Genomic DNA, 26244 nt, shown 5'->3' on the forward strand with positions numbered 1-26244 from the left:
AAGTTAGAAGTGCGTGCCCGGGATCGAACCCCCGACCTCCGATTAGAAGGCGGACGTCCTAACCACTAGGCTATCATAACCGCATAAGGTTACCTAATATCTACTTACCTAATAGCTACTACCTACGCAGCAGAATAAAAACTAAAAAGGCAAAAGGAGTAAACAATAAATAAACACAATGTGCTGCGTAGGTACTGCGTCATAGTTTTTAGTTACCTATCCACTCTTTATATAAATATCATCATCATCATTCCAACCCACCGCTGGCCTACTACTAAGCACGGGTCTCCTTTCAGAATGAGAAGAACTCAGGCCATAGTCCACCACACTGGCCGAATGCAGATTGGCAAACTTTCACATAATATCTTTGAGAACATTATGAAGAACTCACACGGGTGCAGGTTTTGTACAATGTTTTCCAGCAAGGTTTAACTGCTTATAAACACATAGGTATATTAGGTATGGCATGGCTATCACCGCTCCTGGAAACAGTTTTTCGCAAATCGTAAACTCTGCAGGTGTAGTGTGTATGTATAGTATGCGACAAGTCGAGAAGGCAATCGGGGTATGCCACGGGGGAACGGGCCGCACGTCACCTGCGCTATCCCACGCCGGGTTAGCGCGGGGGCTTTGCGGGTGTCCTCACCCCGATTACCATCTCGACCTGTCGCGTACTATGAGTAGGTACAGCTACAGGACCTATGTATACCAAAACCGGATTTATAAAACTTTTACCAATAAAATTGTATGATGTCGGTAACCCCATTTTGGAACAGCACCTTAAAAACTTGTCAATTGCTAGTCAGACTCGCACACAAAAGGTTCCGTATCATCGTACAAGAAATAACTCTTCAAATAATTAGAATTTTAAAATAGAAATACAGATTCTGTATAAAATTCAACTCTCCACCTATTATTGTTCACGAGATACAGCCCGCTTAGATAGACGGACGGACGGACCACGGAGGCTTAGTAACAGGTCCCACTGGCACCCTTCGGGGACGGAGCCCTAAAAGTGATGACTTCATTAGTATGAATGTAGGTATTTTGTAATGCTATTAATGCTGTAATTGAAAACCAGTTGACATTTTTTAAAAAACCTTGTTTTCAATTTATTTTAAACTGCTTATGAGACACTTGGATTCGGGCTCATTACGAATACCTACAGTACTTATAGCCAGATAAGCGTATTGTGATAAGTGATTTTACGTATGTTTACGAATACGAATTATGATTAAGTAGGTAGGTATAGCCGTCAAATAATAAGTTGGCAGTTAGTTGAGACTACTAGCATAGGATCCCGCTATAGAACGACCTTCACCGAACTGGTTAATGGATGAAACGTATTTTATATTCAATTTAATATGTCAATAAATATATTGCATATGGGTTGCCTAAAAAATTTCAGTCCAGGATAATTAATTAATAATAATAAAAAAATTTTTTTAATCATTCCCTTGCCGGGCCCCCGAATTTTAATTGGATGTTCCAGTGGCAGAACATTTTGACACAAAATCGGTTTCAGACAAGTTTGAATAGCTTCATATAAAATGTTCTTTTGCCATCCGATTAAAATCCGGGCCGACAACCGGGAACCGCCTCCTACCTTTTTTGAATGAACTAAAGAATAAAGGGTTAGAACTTTTAGAACGGTCTTTTTAAATTACAGGATAGCACTTCACTTGACAACAATCATGCCTTAATAAAAAGAATAATACTATAGGTAGGAGTCGCGCTGCCTTAACATGCCTATTCGTTCTTGCCTTGAAAGTAGAGGTACGTAAGGTACGATATTTCAAGGGGTAGCTAACAAATTGCTGAAAAGCCGCCAATGCTTTGCCAATTTTACCTCTGCTGAGTGGTGCTACGAATGTTCATGGGAAGCGGTAATCACCTAACATCAAGTGACCCGCTCGCTTCACTCGCTATTTATATTTTTTTTAAAAAAAAGACTCGACAGAATATTCAATGCAATTTTTTTGTTTTTTTTTTTTATCAGATAGGTACAAATATTCAGATACAGGCTAACCTGGAAGGGGTATATCAGTTTTTTATTAAACCACACCCCTTTGGTTTCTACACGGCATCGTACCGGTAGGGTGGTAACTAGCCACGGCCGTAGCCTCCCACCAGAAGAAAATTTTATTAATATTGTGTGGAACTTATAACATGCTTACCCGTTCAGAGTTCAGAATGTAGGTAGAATCCAAATAAAAACAGCATGTCAGTCTGAACTTAAGACTCATAACTTTATTAACTTCAAATAAAAAAAAGATAATACAATGTATGCGACAATATCGCTGGCCGTGCTATAATCTCCTACGAGTAAAACTTCAACATCCTTTTTATCGATCAACCTTAAGTCTTATTCTAGTAAGGCTACCCTTAATTCTACCTCCCTTTCTAATTACGTAACTTGGGCCGATGCATACACCATTTAATATTGCTTTAGTGATTTTCATTTTAGCAAAATCATTATAGAGAGCGAGCCAGCGCGTGCCAGACCTTCGTTATTTTATAAAAGCTGAAAGTTTCTCTGCGTATTGTCCCCAACACAGGGAGGAACGATCAGCGACTATGAAGTTAGGATTATGGTGGCTTCAGGTAATAAAGGTGTAAAAAATCTTACGTGAAAGTATAAAGTCTAATATTTTTATATTTTCATCGGAATAGTATTGGAATCACGTCATTTATTGCCACAACCTTAGTATGGTGTCGCTGATTGTTTATCCATGTGTTGGGGACGAAACGCAGAGAAACTTTCAGCTTTTATAAAATAACGAAGGTCTGGCACGCGCTGGCTCTTAGTCCATTACAATATATTATACTTATTTATTACATTACATCAAAATCAAATAATAATACAGAAGCAAAATAAAGATTTCATAATACTATGTAGTTAAAAATATTTAGCTAAAATCTAAATACTTAGTTCTTGAAACATAAATACATTTAAACTTTTTAAAATCTAATATCCATAAAATATAGTACTCGAAGCACAAGCAAAATCTTACATGAAGAAAGTAATGATATTTGTTTTTATATCTTATGATATGACAGTGATATGATACAAAATCTACACTGGTTCCAGCCAGTCGCCACAGCTCTGGTCACAAAAATAACAGATACAGGATGTACCTAACCCGAACGCTGGCAAAAACGAAAACAGGTGATAGTACTGATGATTACTGATATGATACCACAAGAAAAGATATAGAAAAAATCCTATATTTTGTAAAAGCTCACGATATATTGTAAATAAAACATCTGACGGACGCTAGAGGTCAACGAACGTTCCGTAAGTAGGCCACTCGGAGTCAATGCCGCGTCGTACGCGGTGCGCATTGACCCGAATTTAGCACGCCATGCATTGGAGCTTTGAAAAATACTTAATCACTAAAACTACAAAATTAGACAAATGCTGGTATTGGATTGTGTTTGGATAGTATAACTTAACGCTAAATTTTTGCTAGCGTTCAGGTTACACCCTGTATACTTAAATTAACGTAAAATAAAAACTGGACCCAAATCGTGTTCAAAATCCTAGTAAAAGGATACAAAAGGTATGCGCCTAAGGAAAAAGAACCATATTCATAATAAATAAGATTTTGCAGTTATCTACTTCCTGGTAAAACAACTATCGCCTTACAACTTATTAAGATTAAAGAAAAATCTTTCAATCTCTTGGTTAAAATACTAGAAAACATTTTATGCCGAAGTTAGTATTCTGCGTTCCGCTCATAATTAATAGAAAAATATTAAGACAAAAATCAAACTTTTAGTTTGATTTCCAGAACCTAATAAATTCACACTAAAATGTAAGTACCTACATATATATTATAAAGTTCATTTTGCTTTAAAATATAAAAAAAATTGCATTTCGCATGAACATGCGCGCTAATTTAGGTTTTTATTTTTATTTTACGTCATTTTCTTTAAAAATAAATATAAAGTATAATTACTTTGAGCCATATTTCAAATTGTGCTATAACATACTTTTAAGTTGGGATAATAATCAAATATAAATTATATTTTATATTTACATCATACTAAGACCTTCAAAATAATATTAATCTTTGCCATACTTTTTGCGACAATAATGGGGCCGATTCTCTAGTACACAATCTCTAAACTAAACTAAATTAACAGGTCTAAATCTAGTGCTTTCCTTTTCGGCAAGCAACATTATGAAAGGGATAGCAATAGATTTAGACGTGATATTTTAGTTTAGTTTAGAGATTATGTACAAAGGAATTAGCCACAATATTTATGTAAAATTCCGTCTATATTTGGACTAAAACTAAAAACTACATATAGTCCAGTGAGGCAAATGCAACTACCGGGAAAATGCAACCAATCTAATTATCTTTATAACTAACATATGTAAGATAATTAGATTGGTTGCATTTTCCCGATAATTGCAATTGCCTCGCTGGACCTTAATTGCATCACTAAGATAACTTAGGTATTATCAATTTAACAGAGTTAGATAAATTTTGAGTTTCGCACAATCTAAAGCAATTCGTATTTTGATTTCGATATGTCCAAAAACACAAGACTACAAAGTTTACCTAAAATATAAAAACGAAAAAAAAAACAAAACATACCTACTTCAACTACATTATGACTATTTTATCTCAAAACTCAAAAACTATGTAAAAGCTTAACCTTTTTCATATCTGCTGCGAATAGAATAAACTATTTTAGATACAACCTAAAGGAGCAATGTTTTGCATTCCTTACAGGCAAAAACGTAATTTCGCCTCTAATACTGATATCTAGGTATAAAAGTATACTTTGACTTTGCTCAGACTTTTAGAGTTAAAAAATGTAGCATCCATCCATCAGCCTGTTTGCGTCCACTGTTGGACATAGGCCTTTCCAAGAGCGCGCCACCAAACACGGTCCTCAGCCTTCCTCATCCACCCGCTCCCCACCACCTTCTTCAGGTCATCGGTCCAAAATTATATATATATTTTTTTTTTTTATTATTTTATAAAGACATAACTCTCTCATTTTAACTGAAACTTAAGTTTGAGCAAAGTCTAAGTATAGATCTCAGCCTAAGTACGAGTATGGTTTTCGACAATCTTTAAGGTGACGCAGGACGCTCGACCGAAATTGGCAGCGCACGTGGGTAACGTGTTTGCTTTTCACTTGACATTGTATGAGAAAGTTGAGAGGCACGATGATTATCACTGAAATCAAGCGCGCGAAAAAGATTTAGGAAAAGTATTTTTGAGAAAAAACTACTGAATTTATGTTTGCAAAGTAAAGTTATTTCAACTAATGAATAAATAAACTACGTCTAATGATAAATTGTTTTACAATTTTCATATCCCTAATCTTATTTATTTACGCCCAAAGTTGTCATAAATTTAGTGTTAAAATAGGAATCTTTTGAGGCTCGTAACTTTTAAATCAATATTTTTTTCAATGTTTTAGATATCATTGAACCTAGATAATGACGAGATAAATCAATATAATTCTTAGTTTTGTGCGTACAATATCGAATATTGTAGTATTTTCCCTCCTACGTTTGTATGGAGAAAGCACCGAACTGAGTCCCCTTAAGGCCTTTCTGAACCACGCGGCGAGTTCACTGTTGAACCGACCAATTAAAGAGCTCAAACTTGCCTATGGTAAGTGTCCGTGCGGGGGTCTACGTCCCGTTGATATCTGAATGCGGTACTGCGCATTGAAACACAGCTATATTCAGAGCAGCCATAAAGATTGACGAGGGCTGTAATTGCAGTAAAGATTTAAAATGAAAAATATTGTATAAACAAAAGCCAATGCAAGCATAATAATTATCTATCGAGTATCGATGTAAAGTTGTAATCGAGTATGAATGTTAGAGGTAGGGATATATCGCAAATGTGCGCTTATAATAAAAATCGTTGTTCACCTAATTCTTACATCTATGCGTTACTAGTTAAGGCGTCATTTACCAATACAATGGTAAAAATTGTGCGTATGAAATGACCCTTGGCATGGCGAACTGTGATTTTTATGGAACAGAGCCACTATTTTTGTTAATTAGGGTGAAAGCTAAACAAGCTATTGTTATGTACTGCATCACGATATGACGATCGACCAATCGGAGCACGCCTTGAGCGTCAACGCTTCAGAAACATTGTGCGTTGTCATATAAAATGTATGGCTCCGATCGCAGTCTTTCACATCACGATACGACACGACACAGTAGTTTGTTTACAGTTTACACCTTTATCATTTCATTACAATATCATTTTCATAATATAATTATTATAATATTTACTAGCATGCAATTTATATACCTTAACTATATCCCTACTTTACTTCGATAAGGCATAACAGAATATTTCATATTGTCAGATCTATCAGGAAGCATGTTTCTTAACTAGTAATTGATGGCGTTGATTGGCTTAAAGTGTAAATTTTTAAGCAATATTATAAAATGGCGACATATTATTGTAACTAAAATCAACCACAAATTCCTGGTTGTGTTGTGCTGTGTTGCAACGCAATTTTAATTGATGTTCGACAAAGACTAGTGTATGATCCCGATCGCCTTGTTTCATTACAACACAGTTACGTGTTTGCTGCTTTAGGGATGATTTATGGCAACACGTGGCGGGCGCAAGCCATGTCCGTGCACGGACGCCACACGGTGAAGCATGAACTGCTTCATATAAATGTTCGTGATATTTTAAATCCGTGCCTCGTCCGCGCCTCATACGTGGAACGGCTCGCGCTCGCCATGTATTGGCATAAAATCATCCCTTACGAGTATGGCAAGTAAGAGCTGCAATAATATGTATCCAAACCTATATTTCCCAGAGACAGCCCACTTCCCGTGGATAGTTTGCATAAAAAAGATAGTGCTTAGTTCATTTAATTACTTATATAGACACGCAAGAAAAGTCACAATATTATTTGAAAATAGAGCATGTTTTTAAGTAAATTTAGTGTAGTTATTTAAGTAATTAAGCAGCACCATTATATTATTATGATAGATTAAATTGAATGTCGGTCTTACATATTCAATTCGACTTACATAAGAAAAAAATGAACTTAAGGGTTATCCTTATCATGTTGCACGCTCCGATAATATAATACACAAAGCATAATAAATTATAACAAAAATTTAATCATAATATTGTTGAATGTTGTGTCATTGCAATCGCAAGTCGTACTGATCTCTTCGTATCGATTTTTTATGTATTCTATTCATAGGAAATTTTTATGTCTCACAAGTCATAAGTCTACAATATTTTAATAGTTCTAATTATATTATATATCTTTTTTATTGAGCCAGTCAAAACGTATATATTTTTTTAGCCTTTGATTTGAGAGCTCGGTCCGATTTTAAAGTACCTATTCGAAGCAAAAAAAAAGTGTGGGTTGTATGGAATTAAAAACTGACTAAAACATAATACAACTTCACTAACTTGCAAATTGTCGTGTTAATCATGTTAATCACATGGAAAATAATGATAATCTGAAAATAATCGACTTTTTTTTTCTGTCTGTATTTGGATAGCAGAAAACGAGCGCCGAATTTTCCGTTCACGCAGATATGGCGCTCTCCTAATAATTCAATAGTCGTGTTCGTTTGCTTTTTTTGCGCGCATGCAAATCGTGTATATGTCCCGCAAATTGCTAATACGCGTGGCCACCATTTTGACGTCAGCACTAGACCGAAGTGTCCAGCAACCAGTACCGTTGAGATAACTGTCGGCAGAGTACATTCGTGTTTTGAATAATTGCAAATTCACACATTTTGTTTTGTTTGTTTGTTATTGTTGTTAAGATTTTTGTTTATTTTTTTTAGTTGTTGTTTGCTTTTTGGGTTAAATATGAGTAGGAAAATAATTAATAGTCGTGCCCGAGAGATTATTGTTAAAGTAGACAATTATTTTGCAAAAGAGAAGGAGGATTCAAAAATATTACTTCAGAATACCACTCAATCGCTTAAAAATGCCTCTGACACCAGTCAAGACGTGGTTATTTCGAAGCAAATTTTAATGGAAATATTACAACTACTTCAAAATAAAACTAAGGTCACAGAGCGTGTACTAAGTGCCACAGGGGTAGTCAAAGATACTGTAGCAAAATTAAGGCACGAAAAGGAAATATCCATTGCTAGTGGTACTGCTGCTGGTAACTGCTAGGTTTATAAATTATTATAATTACGTATTCTAAAAAAAAATTGCCGACGGTATATTTTTATTTCAGCTGACGTCACGTCAATGTTAATGAGAGATGGTTCCAGCGCAATAGCAATTTGCGGGACTAATACATGCGCAACAAAACATAAACAAACAAACGAACACGACTATATCACATTGCCCCTTGTCATATTGCCACATAGACATATAAACTAGGTACAGCCTGACCAGTAAAATAAAATGCCTCGCCATATTGCGGAAACCCGTTGAACTATAATTAGTCAGTAGAGCATATTATGGTCTTGTCTGAATTATTTAGACGAGACCATATATATACTCAGTGACCATAGACATTATACTAGTGGCGCCCCAAGAGCCAGTCTGGTCAGGGTATAATACAAACAAAAAAAGAGCATTTTTAAGAAACAAACGTATTCACGCGGACGAAATCGCAGGCTTTAGCTAGTTTTAAATAAAATATTATACTATTTGCCCTGATTTAAATTATGCTGATTTTATGTTTTAATACAAAATCTATTTGAAACCAACACACAGTTCTACAAGCTCCTAGACTCTCTCTCCCCTATGCTAAAGTACTAAAGTTATCGATTCAATAAAATTCCTAGTTGCCTTATAACCAAGTGCACTTAATAATTTCTCACTACTAATAGTTCCATTTGTTCAAATTTATTACACCGCACTCAGTGGCTTGCATTGCAGAGGCTAAGGTGCGTTTGACTAAAGACCAACGGACTAGACATCACAGATGTGTGTTTCTACCAATCAGATTTATGAGAAGACTAGATTATGCTCGCGACTTCATCCGCGTGGACTACACAAATTTCAACCCCTTATTTCCCTTAGGGGTTGAATTTTCAAAAATCCTTTCTTAGCGGATGCCTACGTCATAATAGCTATCTGCATGCCGAATTTCAGCCTAATCCGCCCCGTAGTTTGTTTATTTTTGCCACGGTTCCACTCCGTTCCATTCATCTGCGCTTTATTGGAAACATACCTTTTAAAATTCATAGATTTTCAGCTATTTATATAAGTTAGCAATAAAATGTAGTTTTTTTACAATCGTAACGTATACAGTATGTATTAGGTATGTTTTGTCGGACCGTGTATTTATAATTTACAATGCCATCAAGGAGTCATAGCCGAGAGTACTCACAATCAACATAACCTTGAATTTGACAGTTGAAACTATTCAAATTGCGATTACTTATTGTCTTGCCAATCAGCTTCAACTGCCAGAATCAATGTTTCGCTGGTTCTCAGTGCAATACTTAATTACCCATCAAGTAAAAATTGGTTCCTATCTACATGCTAAGCCCTAACTAGAAGCTATATGCATGCCACTGAGCCTCCCTAAATCTATTTTCTTTTAGTATAAAATACGATTACGGCTACCGACAGTCCAATCCTAAGTGCTAATGTTTTGTGAAGAGATTAAACGTATACGCATATAGGCGTCTTCAGGATATGACATTATATGAGCATAGTATTTATAATTTTATAATTTAAAACCTGTATTCAAAACACGCTGTTCGTTTGTATCACCATTGCAAAAAATTCGTATCTCCTCAGTTGCGTCAGTTCCATTTCATCTTTCATAAAAAAATCTGGAACCAAGGCTGCCTGTCCACTGGTGCGGAGAATAGAGGAGCGGAGCGGAGCTGTTGAAATGTTAACCAATAGAATTGCATGAAACTCCCGCTCCGCTTCAGTGGACAAGGATTTGCGGACTTTTCTCGCTCCGTACCAGTGAACAGGCAGCCTAATTCCCTGACCTGATTCTTCTAGATGTGAGGGGTGCTCAAATATCCCACTGGCTGGAGGTCAACTTTAAAAGCAATTATTTCATTATTTTTCACGGAACAAATTCAGATTTAGGTTAAATTCGATAGAACGAATCTGGAACTGATTATGATTACCTGATCTACCTACATTCTTCTACGATGTGTGGTCCCGCTAAGTGTAGTAAAATACTTTTTAATAAGACAAAGTTATAGAAAACGCACAGCAAGTCTTGACAACAGGGTTTTACTTTTACCGAAACTGTGATATAGTAACTAAGTACAGCACAAAGCTATGATTGTTTACGAATCAATGATATAAAGAAGATAATTTATAGAGGTCTTGAGACTTTTCGTCGTCAATTCTTGGAACATAAATTATTTTCTTACATCACACAAGATTTTTATTTTTATCTCTCAATTTTTTTATAAAAAAAGTGTCTATGCTGAGTTTGCTTCGTTAACTTTTTATTATTGGGGCACTTATGAGTAACTTTCTTATGTTTAGCAATTCCTTCAGAATATTAGTTTTCGATAACTGTAGGTAGGTATCTGCTTTACGAAGTATAGCTTAGTTTTTACCATGTATATACACGATCAACCTTAAAATAGCTCAGTAATTATAGCTCACACACGTGTAATCAAGATGTGCAGGTGTGCGATCTATTTTTTATAATTTTTACACAAAATACCATGTTTTGGTGTGAAACTATACTATCCTAAATCGATATATGGTTTGTGAACACAAAAATTCGCAGTCAATTATGAATGTAATATGTGAATTATGGTAACATTATTTGCGAAAATATAATTATGACGATAATTCCACAGGGATTGTAGATATAGACACATTTTGTATCTGCATTATAAGAAATTTATGTCGTGCAGAATAAGTAAATTTTTTCATTAGACGCAATCATCTCTGTGTATAGAAGGAACTGTGGAAGATAACGAGCTATTTCAACATGGGGTTTATTTGTCACAGTTAGTAACTTTACCATATGGACGGAGATACATTTACCCATAAACGTTGCTCTCCTTGTATATGGAATCGATTTAAATCTACGCGAATACGCATTTACACTATTAGGAATCTTTAAAACGGTGCATCTATAGCTACCTACATTTTGGAAGTAAATAAACGCGTACGCTCTCTAGACAATACAGAGCTTTATCGTAGCTAAATCAGCGGAAATTTTTTAGAAAGAATTTCCAGGAATTTCTGGCAATCTGATTTCTGAGTTAGCACATTGGGATTCTTAATTTTTATCCAGAAATATTTTATACTAAGTATACACGGAAGCCAAATCTTAATTACCTATAGTTAATATATATAAATACCTATAGCTAACCTGCTATAATCCACCAAAACTGGCAAATCGTGTAACATGCAGCATGTCGCAATATACACCGCTTGCCCTTTCACTACTAAAGAAGCAGAAAAAGCAAGCAATACCCACCACCAACACAACACAAATCTAGAACACATGCAACGTATATTTTGTTCCACACACAGAGATGGTGCCATACAGATTTGTCTGTATGGCCATAAATTGTCAATTTTGGCGGATTATAGCGAATTAAGCATTAGGTTCCGCTGTTAAGTTCTATATCATGGACATCCGCAAAGTTACGCCTGTTCTAATATTTTATATAATAATTTTTTTGTTCTGATTACTAATACCACTTTCTGAACATTTATATAATATTTTATCCCATTCAACAAGTGGTTAATTGACCATATTCAATTTGGTTTCATTAACGTACGCGTTAATTGTTGAGACGTAGAAGCACCAGTAAGTTTACGGTTTTTTCATTTGGTGTTGTAGCTTCATTTATAACAATGTCGCTTTAAAGCCTCAATTCTCGTGTGCTAGAAGCGAATACGTATGGCCCCCACAAAAGTCACTTTCATCCTTTATACAATACATGTACATCGGGGCCATATAGCAAATAGATATACATACTATCGTAATGTACAATAAAGTGTCTATATATTGGAAGCATCGACATTCATCAATTCCGTGAGTGCTAAAACTAACAAGTACTCGCCTAAGCTTAGTAAATAATATAGTTAACGCTTTGTGCTCTTTCAAAGTGCAAGCAGGCGCGGTTGAGTACCTATAGTTGCAATTGCAAGCTGAAGCATTTATTTTGCTGCGTAGTAAGGCCTCGTTTACGGAGACGCGGGGCGCCGCGCGTCGCGTGTGGCGTGGTGTCTCGTGGCGCGTCGTACGTTTTTTTTGTTTACGGTGAAGCGGCGCGTGAAGCGGCACTGATCATCGCACGCGTAATCACAAACATATGTCAATATACGATGTTGTTCATAGAGATGCGAGGCGGGAAGAGTGGCGGTGCCCGCGGCGGGCGCGTCTGCGTTATGTGATTTCCAAATAAAGACTGTCAGAAGATTCCGCTTGGGGCATCGCTTCATCGCTTCATCGATCCGCGGGCTCGGCCGCAAAAAACGCTCCATCTCAAACAAACGCGTATAAAATTGCTTCTCCGTAAACGCACTCGTACAACGCCATATGTTTAAATTCAGTGCGGGCCGCGCCGGCCATCGCAACGCGTGACGCCCCGCGTCTAAGAAGTCGCCAAAGGTCGGACCCGCTCCTGCCCGTGTACTCCAAAAGAGCACATTGAGTGGTAAAAGTGAAAATTGGTCGAACGTACTAGCTAAAAGTCAACTAAAATGCGACTATACGTTCTTCAATGATCAAGCAATTTTAATCTCTATTGTCTAATGGTCCATCTTTTACATTATGATATTATAACACACACGCTGTATATAAAAGACCAGGCTTTACTTTACCACACCTAAATTACAAAACGAATTATTTATGATAAACGGAAGAACTACATAACACAAGTAAAGAGTGAGTGAAACAAAATATCCAGAAACTCTACCTAGCTTTCCCTTTCACACACAATAATATACCACACATCTAGATATTGAATGATGCAAAATCCTAATTGAAATTTTCACACCAAGTCATTATTGCGATTTTATGTCAGTTAGTACATTTTGTATAAAAAATCAGATTGGGATTATGAAATTCAAACTACATACTACCAAATCGTTTTAGGAAGATTAAAGAACAGTATGAATTTCTGCATATTTTGAGTTAAATTTTGAACCGAATACTAAACCAAAGTCATCCATATAAAACTATGGCTTAATTTATTTCGCGTTGTCGTCGTGACGCTTAAGTATGGCTACGATAATTAATTATTATTAATTTTGCCTTTAAATTTGTTTCAAGCGGCGCATTTTTGGTGCAATACGATTTTTGTGCGTCAGCCTCAATCTAGGGATTCTGCAAAGCAGAACAATATACCCATTTCAATTATTTCATACATTTAACATGAACTAGAGAGATGGCAACAGATAGCGGCAAAATTTTACGAAGATTTTAATTCGTCGTCTAATAGAGATACGCTACGCTATCTTCAAAAGGTAAAAAACAAGAGAAATTCAGTCTTACAAATAAAACTAATAAAATTGACAATAATTACAGCTAACACCAAACATCAAAATAATGACTAAAACAACCTAAGTAATATAACTACTCATATACGATATGTAATAAAAATATCAATTCAATGTCATGTACTTACATTATAAATACTTAGGAGTATGATTAGTATATTTTTTGCAATAGGAGCATTTTGTTTCTAATACTAGTATTGAAGCCATTTTAGTTCATTTTTTTTTTGTAATAAATAATGTAGCGGTTTTATTATTACTGCAATTTAAGTGTTTGTGGACAAATGTGAATGAATATAATGGAGCATCATCTGAAAAGAAAAACAATATTATCATTACAACCAATAAAATTATTATTTAATAGAACCAAAACATCTATAACATAAACATCTATATTTGATTTAGAAAAACCACTTTAACTAATATAGACTACTATATGTTACCCGGAACTTTGTCCGCGTGGAATTAGGTTTCTTAAAATCCTGTGGGAACTCTTTTATTTTCCGGGATAAAAAGTAGCCTATGTCCTTCCCTGGTATGCAAACTATCTTTGTACTAAATTTAGGCAAAATCGGTTGAAGGGATGGACCGTGAAAGGCTAGCAGACACAGACAGGCAGGCAGGCAGACAGACAGACACACTTTTGCATTTATAATGGCATGGGTTTGCAATGGCAACTCCGTACTCCTTCCAGGTTAGCCTGCATCATCACTTAGGACTAGGTAAGATTGCGGTTCAGGGCTAACTTGTATCTGAATAATGTCAAAAATGCCATATTAAACTGGATTGTCGTATAAAAATATACATTGGAAAGTTAAAAAAGTTTGGCTTACCTTAAAAATAACCTACGTATATGAACTTGATGTAAAGGAATTATTCCAGAAGCGATGAGAAACTCGATGGCGCGATGATGATAAATTCACTGAGTAAGAGAGTACTGGTCGAGCGGGTTGTAGTCTTTACTGGTCATGTGTGTAGCGTTGTACGCGTTGTGGTAGCCCCATAGAGACATTGCCTCTTTGCACGTCATCTGAAATTTGAAGTCATATTTTGACATATTATTCTCAAATGATGATGATGATTTTGACTAATTTGTAAGCTATCTATGGTCTGCGGTGGTTGATTTTTAAAAGTTCCATAGTAGGTTAGTTAGGTACCTACTAAGTTTCCCAGTACTAAAATATCACAAGGATGCAAGCAATCTTTGTACCAAACGTTGAAATCATTTAAATAGTTGAGGCGTGAAATAAAAACATATTAACAAATAAACAGTTGCATTTAAAATATTACTCTAAAACGCAAATATAAATAAAATACTTTCAAGTAGGTAGGTATGCAAGCGTTTCTCGTATGTATTTATGCATTTTAGTTAGTTAGCAAAAATAGAAGTCATATGAATCACAGTACAAAAAACACGTAAAACCTCGTCTCGAGATTCAAAATTGAAGTACAAAAAGATAACTAAACCTAATTAGCACCGAGATTAAGTACAACGTAACAGAAAATGAATGCAGACAGATTTTTTATACTCTTTTGATCCACATAGCATAGATATGATCTGGCTGGTCTAGATTCTTCGACAAAACAGAAATCAAGTACCCTTCGAAAGTCGAGTTCACTTGAACACCGCTTCGACCTTGCTGTGAGCAGTCTTTATTAAAAATGTAAAAGTAAAATATGTACTTCGAAAATTTAAACCAGAGGATTACCTTGATGTGAAAAAAAAGTCTTTTTAATTTGTTATTGAGGAGTTTTTTTTAAATTTCTATACAAAACGTATAAAAATATAACTTTCTCTGACACGCTCATATGCCGAGTGTGTTGTACATGCCAGCTCTTGTTAACACGGCTTTACCTAGTTTTTTCTTCCGGCAATACCTATATAGTACGCGACAGGTCGAGATAACAATCGTGGTATTAGGCGGAGGGACGCCCCGCACACCTGCACGTCACACGCGCTCGTTCGCACCGCGTTAGCGCGGCGGGAGCTATGTGGGTGTGCGAGGCGTTCTCTTCCCAATTCCCATCTCTACCTGTCGCGTATTGACTTTTTCTGGATTCAGAATATTTTGAACTTACCTGTATTTCATCAACATAATTATAATCTAGAACATTCTTCCATCGGAAAGGCACATCGCGGGAGACCCTGAAGGTGGAGCTGACACCAGCCACCTCAATATTAGTGTGCGAGTGAAGAAACTCGTCGATTGACGGCGTTATACCCAAGCCTAGGAACTTTAGCAGTGCGTATGAGGTGCTGTTCGGACTCAGTGCCAGCTCTTCATAGCGTAAAGTCCTAAAAAGGAAAGAAAAACTTTTAATAGACTGAGCAACTTCAATCTAGCATGGAGAGGGAGTGGAAAAATTGGTAGGTAAGATAGCGAACAAAATATCAACTAGCAAGCACGCGCTAGGCACGCGCCACTCTGGCCCCGCCTATTTTATTTGCAGGTCGTTGTTACAAATATGAATCCGCATCCATAAAAGCATCGCATTAATTGATGCGGAGCTTTTACGGATGCGGATTCAGTCTAATCTAAAAGTATTACCTAAGTAAATCATAAAAATATTGGTTTATTTAATTTTAAAAACAAATAGCAACCATTATAATAAGCAGCATTATTAGGTACACTTATTACTTTATTATAATAGTGGATATTTATAATTGAAGGCCGTTTGGTGTACTGATTAAAGATAGGAGAATGTTCTGGTACGTTTTGTAATTTAATACAATTGAGGAAACAATTCGTATGATTTAAAACATAACATTTTAATATGCTAGTAAAGTAGAAAATAGAATATGAGTATAATAAATATAGGAACAATAAATTATGCTGACGCTGTGTTATGTGAGCTCGAGATCCGTCCATCTAATAGCTGGGCTTACATTAACTATACAATTGCCTGAATTTCTAGCCTCGCTACCAACCATAGCGTTATAGAAGCTTATTTACGGCAGCACTGAAATGATCAAATGCTTTCGTTTCGAGGCCCGAGCCGCCCACAGGTCTCGATGGAAACTTAAGGTGCCTAAAAAGAGGGTGCCTATAGATTTGTTAGATTTGACGACCTTTTTTGACGCTCGATATGCTTTGTTTTAGCGATCAATAAAATCTGTCAGCCTCTTGGCACTACTAAAGCTATAACGCAAAATAAGAAGAAGAAGATCCGAACGAAATCGGGGACAGCTAGTAAGGACATAAATTGAATTTCGATCGATCGATCAATCTCTTATCGACAGTATTTAAAGTCCAAAGTAACTGTTAAAATCATAATAATTGATGTCGGTGTCGCTAACGGTAGATCATACTGAGATCGGTTAAAATCAGGACATGTCAGTTATTTTCTCGCGATGGCGGCGAGAAATTGGAGCGTGTAGCCTTATTTTTATACCTACTGCTTCTACTATCACTGTGAGAGCTGTGGTAGTGGTTAAGATGTCAGGTCGAGGGTTCGATCCCGGGCACATAAGTCCGTGCTTTTTAAGTACCTAATTGAATGTAAATGAAATGAATGATGTTTTCGTTCACCGTTAAATCAAGTGATATTTAATTTCCTAAAACGCACATAACTTGAAAAGTTAGAGGTGCTTTTCCCCGTATAGGAGTCGGACGTCTTAACCACAAGGCTATCACAGCTTTAAGATATTATAACAACCTATTGGTCAGTTGCACCTACCCAGGCATTTAGTTCAATTTATTATTTATTATGTGTGATAGCCTAGTGGTTAGGACGTCCGCCTTCTAATCGGAGGTCAGGGGTTCGATCCTGGGCACGCACCTCTAACTTTTCGGAGTTATGTTCGTTTTAATTAATTAAATATCACTTGTTTTAACGGTGAAGGAAAACATCGTGAGGAAACCTGCATGCCTGAGAGTTTTCCATGTTCTCAAAGGTGTGTGAAATCTACCAATCTGCACATGGCCAGCGTGGTAGACTATGGCCAAAACCCTTCTCACGCTGAGAGGAGACCCGTGCTCTTTAGTGAACCCGGCGATGGGTTGATCATGATGATGATTATGTGCCAGCACTAACAAATGGTGGTATTTGTTTACATGTCCTATTTCAACCAGGATGGGCCTCATTGTTATCACTAAATACATCTGCGAACACTCAATTTAAATTGGCTAAAAGTGGAACATACTTTGGATAGAATTTAACTGTACGTAGGTAGTTACCATTTTACCTGCTTTTAATAACTAGCATTAAAACTTAAAAGTTATACAACTGTACTACTAGTTACTACTGCTACAGTTTACGACAGTTACGACTTATAACAGACTTTTTGAGTCAAATTTCATGTCAAAAGTACGATTTTAGTCCTTATTTTAAAGGTAAACCGTACTTTATACCGGACCCATAGAGTTAAAATGTCGCGTGAGGAGTAATTTTTTTCGGACTAGACGTTACTATAAAACCAGCCAAGTGCAAGTCGGACTCGCACATAAAGGGTTCTGTACCAACCAACTGCAAGATAAAAAACTATATATGTACTTCTTAATTTTTTTTTCAATTTGCATGGCTGTCATTTTGAAATTTGCAATGTTGTTTCTTTTATTATTTATTGTAGAACACTATGAAAATTTCAACTCTCTATCTATTATGGTTCATGCAATACAGCCCACTGACAGACACACGGATGGACAGTGGAGGCTTAGTAATAAGGTCCCATTGGCACTCTTCGGCTAGGGAGCCTAAAAAATTGATAATCTCTACATAGTATAAAATAAAGTCGCTTCCCGCTGTCTGTATGTATGTATGAACGCGCAGATCTTTTAAACTACGCAACGGATTTTAATGCGGTTTTCACCAATAGATAATAGTGATTCAAGAGGAAGGTTTATAAGTATAGTTTAATACTGATTTGTGTTAATTTGTTGAAATATGACGATATTTGAACAAAATGTCAGAAGAATCACTCCTCACTGACACCACCTTAGTACATATTTACGTTGTACCCATGCGAAGCCTGGGCGGGTCGCTAGTTATATAATAAAAATACATACATAAATCGATTTGGATATTCCTGTTTGAGTCTTGCAGCTGCCACATAGTCACTAATCATGTCGGCACAGAGCAGTTCTGGTTTCCAACAGTCTGGAGCAGGCTGGCAGAAGTTACGGTGTTGCCTCGACTGCATCACTCCTCGAGGATCCCGGACTAATAGAATTACTTTCAAATTAAGCCTGAAAAAGTTCATTATTTTTATTAACTATCACAATAAAACTACTGACTGGCTTCAAACGATAAAAGAAAGCCTATGTCTTGGTACCGGGGCACAAGATGTGAGACAATATCGGTTAAACTAAGGAGCCTTGAATGGATGGACAGACATACACACTTTCACATTTATAATGTTAGTATTGAGACAGTACAGTATGCGGCAGAAAGTGATGTAGGTACATCAACATTTAGAAGGAGATACATTTGTAGAGCGTTGTCCCTGTTGTTGAGGCTGACAAAACGTCATATAGGTATTAGTGACAGAGACAACACTCTACAAAGCCGAAATGTCACTCTAAAGGCAGATGTACTTTACTTTCTGCTGCATACTGTAAGTAGGTAGGTAGCTCTTTTAACAGTACAGCAATTAATTTTGATTTTTGAGTAAGTAATATTAGGTAAGCGTTCATTGATCATAATATTAAATTAAAATGAAATTACAAATCCATAGATCTTAATATTATAAATCTCAGTGAGTCTGTCTGTCTGTCTGCTAGTTTTTCACTGTCTATCAGTTTAGCCGATTTTGATGAAATTTGGTATAGATAATAGCTATAGTCGTATCAAAGCAAAGTTTACATGAGATTTTTAAAAATCTAAATACACATGGATGAAGTTATGTGTATCATGTATTTGGTATAGAGACAGCTTACATCCCAGGGACAGATATAGGCCACTTTTTACACCTGCCGGGCATTAGCTAGTTTTAGTATCAAAATAGCAATCATAGCTTCTACATATTCTTTGAATACTAGATGGATGATTCTTTAATGCAAACAAAATGAGTGATTTGTGAAATAAAATTTATTAAATGCAGAACGCAGACTACTTTTGTGGAATGAGAAAGCCTAAGAGTTTAGTAATACTCACTCTTTATCTTGTAATAACTGCTTTATAAGACGTAATCTAACACGTACAACTTTCATACTTTGAAAAGGAAACAACCTACAAAACCTGGAAGTAAAATCAGCATCAAGACACAGTTCTTTCTTATATTTACAATGGTCCCATAGTCTTGTGTTATGGCTAAACTGATGCCAGTGACCCTTGCCATATTCAAAATAATCTTCCATACCATCAAATTGACAATGAAACATCTTTTTAATAGTTGTTAGGGCCTTGTCAGCGTCCGGTGTACCTCTGATCTGTACTATACCATAGTTTAATAAAGGTTCATAATGATAAAAATTGCCTGGCACAGCATTAAGAACTTCTCCGAGAAAAGTTGTTCCAGATCTCCAAGTAGATATAATCAGACTTCTCAAGGGTTGACCTCCTGACTCCATGAGTAAACCGTCAAGGTTTTGTACACCAGACTGGGTGAAATTATAGTTCCACAATTCATGTTTAATTTTTAATCGAGTTCTATCTAAAATTTTATCGATGTCTGGGGCACCATCGTCCGCATTTGTCGGAATCGGTTGCAGTAAACTCTCTTCGATATCTTCCACTGGTTTGAGAAAATTTCTAATATTCCTGCGACTCTCAGATGGACGGTAATTAGTGTTATCTGTATATCGACTTCCAGCAAGTATTAAGAGAACACTGAGACCGAACGCAATACATATTGAATAAAAATTAACTCTCCGCAACATTACTAATTAAAAACACGAGTGAAACTGATCACCAAAAAATCACAGGGATAGAATAGGTGATTTATTTAAAACAAACACTTCCAACACACATCACTATCATTTTTCATAAGTTATTTGGTGTTTTTAAATCATGATTCTCGCTTTCGCGTTTCCGCGGAAACACCGCATTGCACCTTCAACGCCATTTTGAAACTTGAAAATTAATTTGTCAAAATCTACTTTTTTTGGTTGATGTCAAATGTCAATGTCGTCAAACGTCATGCCACTGACATTTTGAACAAAAAATAAACAAATTATAAAAATGTTTTGGCGCGAAAACTACAAGTAAAGTTTTTATGACTTTATCGTAGGTCTGTACCTATCATAAAATTCACCCAAAAATAAAACCACTTGACTTGCGTCCTCCACAACTAACATCCTCTTAGTGAATGCAGTTTACTCACCAGTCACCACCGTGAGTGCAAATAAATCGACCGTTTGAAAGCTAGCCTATAGGCCTGCTAGGCCACACGTGTTTAAAATGGAACTCGACACTACTGCTTCGGCTAACTGTTATAATTACCATCAGCTGTATTTAGCAGTAGCATAGCACATTAAACTCATTTTTTTGTTCGGGCTTTGCTGACGTTAAATACCTAATTTATAATATTTAGGGTTCCGTACCCGAAGGGTGCCAACGGGATTCCATTAATAAGCCTTCGCTGCACGTACTCTGCCCGTCCGTCTGTCTGTCAGCGGGCTGGATCTCGTTGTTGGGATATTTAGAATTTATCGGAAAAATATCAGTAAAAGGAAAAAACTTGGACGTCCTGTTTGAGATATATATTTGAAGTCAGTGAATGTCATCGGATGTAAAAACAAAAAACTCTTAGAAAAAATAAGAATAAGAACATATTTAAATATAAACAATTTAGTTTACAGCCAGTTCCAACATCCCCCTTTAAACTAAATTGTCTTACAAAAAAAAACTCAACATAAAATATTAATACACAGGAACAAGAAAAAAAAAAAACTAACATGAGAAAAAACTAAGACCTAAACTACCTGATGATTCTTCTAGTTCAATTGATTCATGCCTATGCGACATAAGTGTCCTAACCATATGCCAGAGCTGATACCTGCTCAGACGGTCAGAGTGCACCTCGTACGCAATATCTTCACTATTCATCTTAGGTGGAATATTAACAGTACAATCAACTATGTACACTGTACAGTCCACCACAGGGCGAAAGCATGACGAACAGAATCACCTTCATTGATGCAGCGGTCGTATTTCTACTCGTGCGGTCGTATCTCCTTCTGGATACCCATCAACACAAACCACAGGTCGTCATGTAGGAAATAATTCCGCATTTTAAAGTAGGAAAGAATATTTTTTCTTGTTCACAACCAATCTTGTACGCAACCAATACAGCAACAATGGACAATTAATACCACTTTTCCACTTTTATTTTTCCACCTAGAGCCTTCGTGCTGATAACGTGTTGGGATATTTAGAATTTATCGGAAAAATATCAGTAAAAGGAAAAAACTTGGACGTCCTGTTTGAGATATATATTTGAAGTCAGTGAATGTCATCGGATGTAAAAACAAAAAACTCTTAGAAAAAATAAGAATAAGAACATATTTAAATATAAACAATTTAGTTTACAGCCAGTTCCAACACTCGTGAACCCCAATAGGTAGAATGAAATTTTCACAGAAGTGTGTATTTCTATTGCCGCTACCACACCGCTACCTACGCTATAACATTTTTTTTAAAAGGCCGCTGCCATGAAAAAGTGCTATTTTTGTACTATACTACGGATACGGTGCGCTGCGTTACGGTGCGGTGCGGTGCACTGCGGTGCCGTGTGGTGTGGTAAAGTTTAGGTTAAAGTTTGAATGTAGTCTGTGACTGCATTCAAACTTTAACGAAAATAGGCGTCATTGAGCATCGAGCATACAACAATTAAAGTGTTTCCTCCACCGCGTGCAGTCACTACGATGCGACTTACAGCAATCTTTATTATTAGTACCTACCTAGTTAGTTACTTAGAAGCATTACTATTATTATTAGTTGGGTTAGCTTGGATTTGTAGATCACAAATAAGTCGTTCATAACAAATTTAATTTAATGTGCACAGGACTACAACTACGTATGTCAAGCCATGGAAGAATTCTTCCTCCTTTGAATGCCATTCTTTTTGCTGGGATCTTAACGGGAAAAGACGGCTGCAGTGTTTAAACTTTATAACCAACAAGATGCATTTTTCCAATCGTTTCACCCAGGAAAAACCACAGACCGACCTCAGTTCCGATTAAAATCAGCAACCAAACCTGCCGCACTGTAAGATCTTTGTAACAGTTGTTTTTTATAAACGCTTTAGCCAGGGCTAGTTCTTCTTGCAGTTTCTACGAACAAAAACTCAAAATTTACTCTTGATTTTACTTAAAGCTCCTTGCATTTGTAGATGGAGTAAGTAAGTATACAGTACGCGGCCCGGCAGAAAATATTGTACATCGACCTTAAGAAAGAGAGAGCGGTTTTGTAGAGCATTTGTGTCTATCGTTGAGACCGACAAAACGTCACATGAGTTACAGAGACAACGCTCTACAAAGCCGAAATCTCATTCTAAAGGTCGATGTACAGTATTTCTCGCCAGCTACTTTACCTTCGTTGTTCGTGCACAATACCATGACACTCCCTATTGGTAATGATCACAGTCACCTCTGCTAGGCTGACACTCTCTCTCTCTCTTGCCAAAAATTGAGCCAATTCTGAACTACCCGCCCCCGTCTCTGCAGTAATGTCAACGGGCCCAGCCTCATGGTATCGTGCGCGACTTGCTTAAGTTACTTTACTTACCTTCATTTCATCCATTCTTGGAGGTGACATTTCCAACCTATAATAACCTTGAGCAACGCGCAGTTTTCTTGCTAATTCTGATTGTAATGCCTTCGCGGATTTTTCTCTAATGAACTCATACAACTCTTCTTTACTTTGTTTCAATTTGGGTTTATAAGCATCGCTTAATTCATGAAAGAGCATCGTCCTGAAACCTATTGTTGTAATTATAAAATAAAGACCATGTTTGTATCTAAATTAAAAAGGATTAAAAACTATTTCATCAAGATCAACCCATCACCGGCTCACTACAGAGCACGAGTCTCCTCTCAGAGTGAGAAGGGTTTTGGCCATAGTCTACCACGTTGGCCATGTGCGGATTGGTAGACTTCACACACCTTTGAGAACATTATTGAGACCTCTCAGGCATACAGGTTTCCTCACGATGTTTTCCTTCACCGTTAAACCAAGAAATATTTCATTAAGAAAAGTTAGAAGTGCGTGCCGGGGATCGAACCCTCGACCTCCGACGAAGGCGGACGTCCTAACCACTAGGCTATCACAGCTATATGTCATTTATCATTATCAACCGATAGACGTTCACAGCTGACATAGATCTCTTGTAGGAACTTGCACATGATCTTGCACCGCCTAAAACCGCCTTTAGCCCGGATTGGTTCAGTAATTTGAGCTGTGCGTTGTATAGATCAGTCAGTCAGTCAGTCAATCAGCAAGTCAGTCAGCTTTTCCTTTTATATATTTAACCCATAGATTAATTATTGGTCTCGCTCCGCTCTACATTTAACCGTTATACAGTTCACATCATTGGGTTTAAACTAATTTGCATACTCACGCAAGAAGTAATTCGAGAATTTATTAGATACTGTTGCCATTATTTAACTTTTTAAAGAAACAATAAAAAATGTTAAATATTTTTGTATTGGTATTTTGCTTTTGGTATTTTATGAAATAAGCTTTCTATGTCATAGCCACGTCACCTGTCATCACCTGTCGGAAATAGATATCTTTGATTTTCCGGGATAAAAAGTATCTTACGTCTGTTTCAGGATATAAGCTATGTTAAGATTGGTTTAGCCAAGGTTTAGCCAGAGATTTAGCCGGCAGAGCCGTGAAAATAATTCTATACATTTTTATAATAAGCTTCCAGAAGACATAATTATTGGAGAATAGCTGATCCCCGCGACTTCCTACGCGTGGAATTAGATTTTTTAAAAATCCCGTGGGAACTCTTTGATTTTCCGGGATAAAAAGTAGCCTATGTCACTCTCCAGGTCTTTATTAATTATACCCATGCAAAAAATCACGTCAACCCGTTGCACCGTTGCGACGTGATTGAAGGACAAACTAACAAACGAACAAACAAACACACTTTCGCATTTATATAAGGGTACGGATGTCCCTCAACAAGTTCAAAGTTATTTTCATAAAACGTACGTAAACTATTGAAAAATCCTATTACAATGTAAAGGATTATTTAAATGATAAGAAAGCTTGATGTCTGAAACTCATTGTTTTTAAATAAAAGTCATATTAGGAGTGTGATAAATTGTTTATTAATTAAAAACAAAGCACGGTATTATTCACATAAACTACGATTTTCACATCGATGTATTTCAAATTACTTCTTGGACATTGGAGGTGAACCGTTTTTCCTTTCACGTCTATTTTTCTTTTGACACCTTTCTTTTCGCTTTCTTGTTTGGTGCATGTTTTCTTGCAGTTGGTCCAGTTTTTGTTGCCTTGGCAGCTTCAGCTGCTGCTTTTTTCTCTGCTTCAGCTTGTTGCCGAGCTTTTGTTTCTTTAGCTAACTTTGCCTCTTCCGTTCTTTTAGCGTCTTCGGCCTTTCTTTTTGCTTCAGCTTTAATTTTTGCTTCTGCAGCTCTAGCTTCAGCTTCTCTTTGTTTTATTTGTCTAGCTTCTTCTAATTCTATTTGCCGTATTTGATTTTGTATTTTAGCAATAAAACTATCACTTGCTTTAGCAATTGTGTCTTCAATCTTTTTACCAACAGGCCCATGGAAAAAGTTTATCGTCATAGGAGGAACAATTTCGGTTTTAGCATATTGCCATGCAGTACCTATAGCTGGCTTAAGACTTTTGCTCGCTTCTAAAACGTAAAATCATAAACCTTATTACTCTCTAATGCTGATGGATCAAATAGAATTTAAAAATCAAACTAACAATAATTCATCTACAAATATTTGTTTAATTTAATATTTTTCACTTCAAGTGTTACTTGAGAATTGAGATGCTTCTTTTAAAATTTACTTTGTCTCGCCGACTCTCCTTTTAATTTTTTCTACCTCTTTTTCTAAATATTGTAGTTCTTTGGGAAGTTGATTATCACGTAGCTTAGTGAGTAAGTTAACAATCTTTTCTGTAATTGTATCTAGTCCTACTTCTGCTTTATTCACTATTGGATTACATACTAATCTTTTTGCTTGAGTATTTGTTATTGCAGTTTTTGCACTATACCATAATTTGGATACAGCTGGTCTGACTTTACTCAGAGAAACTGCAAAACCAAAGTGTATGTGAATTATTAAAATGCACCAAATATAATAACATATTTAATTTATTATTAAAACTGATATAATTGAAAATGCAATTTGTTTTGCATGTTTCTTTGAGAAAGAAAGATCTTTTTAAACTTTCTGTGAATATACGCACCCAATGTTAAATCTAAAGCTATCCTTGCTACTCGAGCCATTTATTGTTTGGTAACTATTCCAAAACAATTTAATTACACACCAATTTGTTGAGTAAAATTATCAAAATAAAAATATTTACTTTTACGCCCTGGATCTTTGACAACTATTTTTATCCAAAGAGAAATGAAATCTATTATCCACAATGACTTGACGTTTCTGCATGAAGGAAAATCTTAAAAATGAGTTTTAAAGGGTTTAAATTACTTATTACTCGTGATTTATGGCCAGTATCTATCTATAGAATTTTATTTAGAGCTCTGTTATTTTTACTCTACCATCTATCTAGTACAGTCATTTGGTGCTCAAAAAGGGGGTTACCTGGAAAGGTTTCCGGGATTTTGGAAATTGGTGATTTCATAGATTTCGACGTGCTCTCTCCGAATTTTCATTTTGCCACCTCGTATCTTTGCCGCTCGCGCCGTCAT

At 36.3% G+C, this 26244-nt stretch overlaps 2 protein-coding genes across 2 annotated transcripts; both read right to left on the reverse strand.

Moving 5' to 3' along the window:
- Positions 1-9118: 9118 nt before the first annotated feature.
- Positions 9119-20618, reverse strand: LOC117996906 (carbohydrate sulfotransferase 4). Its single transcript, XM_034985049.2, has 5 exons — positions 19536-20618; positions 18449-18628; positions 15522-15738; positions 14276-14472; positions 9119-13753 (listed from the first exon to the last, which is right to left on the reverse strand). The coding sequence occupies exons 1-4, from the start codon at positions 20258-20260 to the stop codon at positions 14362-14364; spliced, it is 1233 nt and encodes a 410-aa protein (XP_034840940.1). The 5' UTR covers positions 20261-20618; the 3' UTR covers positions 9119-13753; positions 14276-14361.
- Positions 20619-24706: 4088 nt separating this feature from the next.
- LOC117996913 (late histone H1-like) lies at positions 24707-25923 on the reverse strand. The gene is made up of 3 exons (XM_069498094.1): positions 25779-25923; positions 25377-25623; positions 24707-25208 (listed from the first exon to the last, which is right to left on the reverse strand). The coding sequence occupies exons 1-3, from the start codon at positions 25816-25818 to the stop codon at positions 24770-24772; spliced, it is 726 nt and encodes a 241-aa protein (XP_069354195.1). The 5' UTR covers positions 25819-25923; the 3' UTR covers positions 24707-24769.
- Positions 25924-26244: the final 321 nt, after the last annotated feature.

Source organism: Maniola hyperantus, chromosome 4 (assembly GCF_902806685.2).
Source record: "Maniola hyperantus chromosome 4, iAphHyp1.2, whole genome shotgun sequence".
NCBI lineage: Eukaryota > Metazoa > Arthropoda > Insecta > Lepidoptera > Nymphalidae > Maniola > Maniola hyperantus.

Excerpts from the sequence above, each read along its gene's own strand:
- LOC117996906 (XM_034985049.2), bottom strand. The coding sequence starts at position 20,260 with ATGTTGCGGAGAGTTAATTTTTATTCAATATGTATTGCGTTCGGTCTC. Across the intron at positions 18,629-19,535 it reads CAGTTATTACAAGATAAAGA|GCTTAATTTGAAAGTAATTC; the intron begins GTGAGTATTACT and ends GAACTTTTTCAG. Across the intron at positions 15,739-18,448 it reads GAATATCCAAATCGATTTAT|GACTTTACGCTATGAAGAGC; the intron begins GTATGTATTTTT and ends TTTCCTTTTTAG.
- LOC117996913 (XM_069498094.1), bottom strand. The coding sequence starts at position 25,818 with ATGGCTCGAGTAGCAAGGATAGCTTTAGATTTAACATTGG. Across the intron at positions 25,624-25,778 it reads AGCTTTAGATTTAACATTGG|TTTCTCTGAGTAAAGTCAGA; the intron begins GTGCGTATATTC and ends TTGGTTTTGCAG. Across the intron at positions 25,209-25,376 it reads AGGAGAGTCGGCGAGACAAA|CAAAAGTCTTAAGCCAGCTA; the intron begins GTAAATTTTAAA and ends TTTAGAAGCGAG.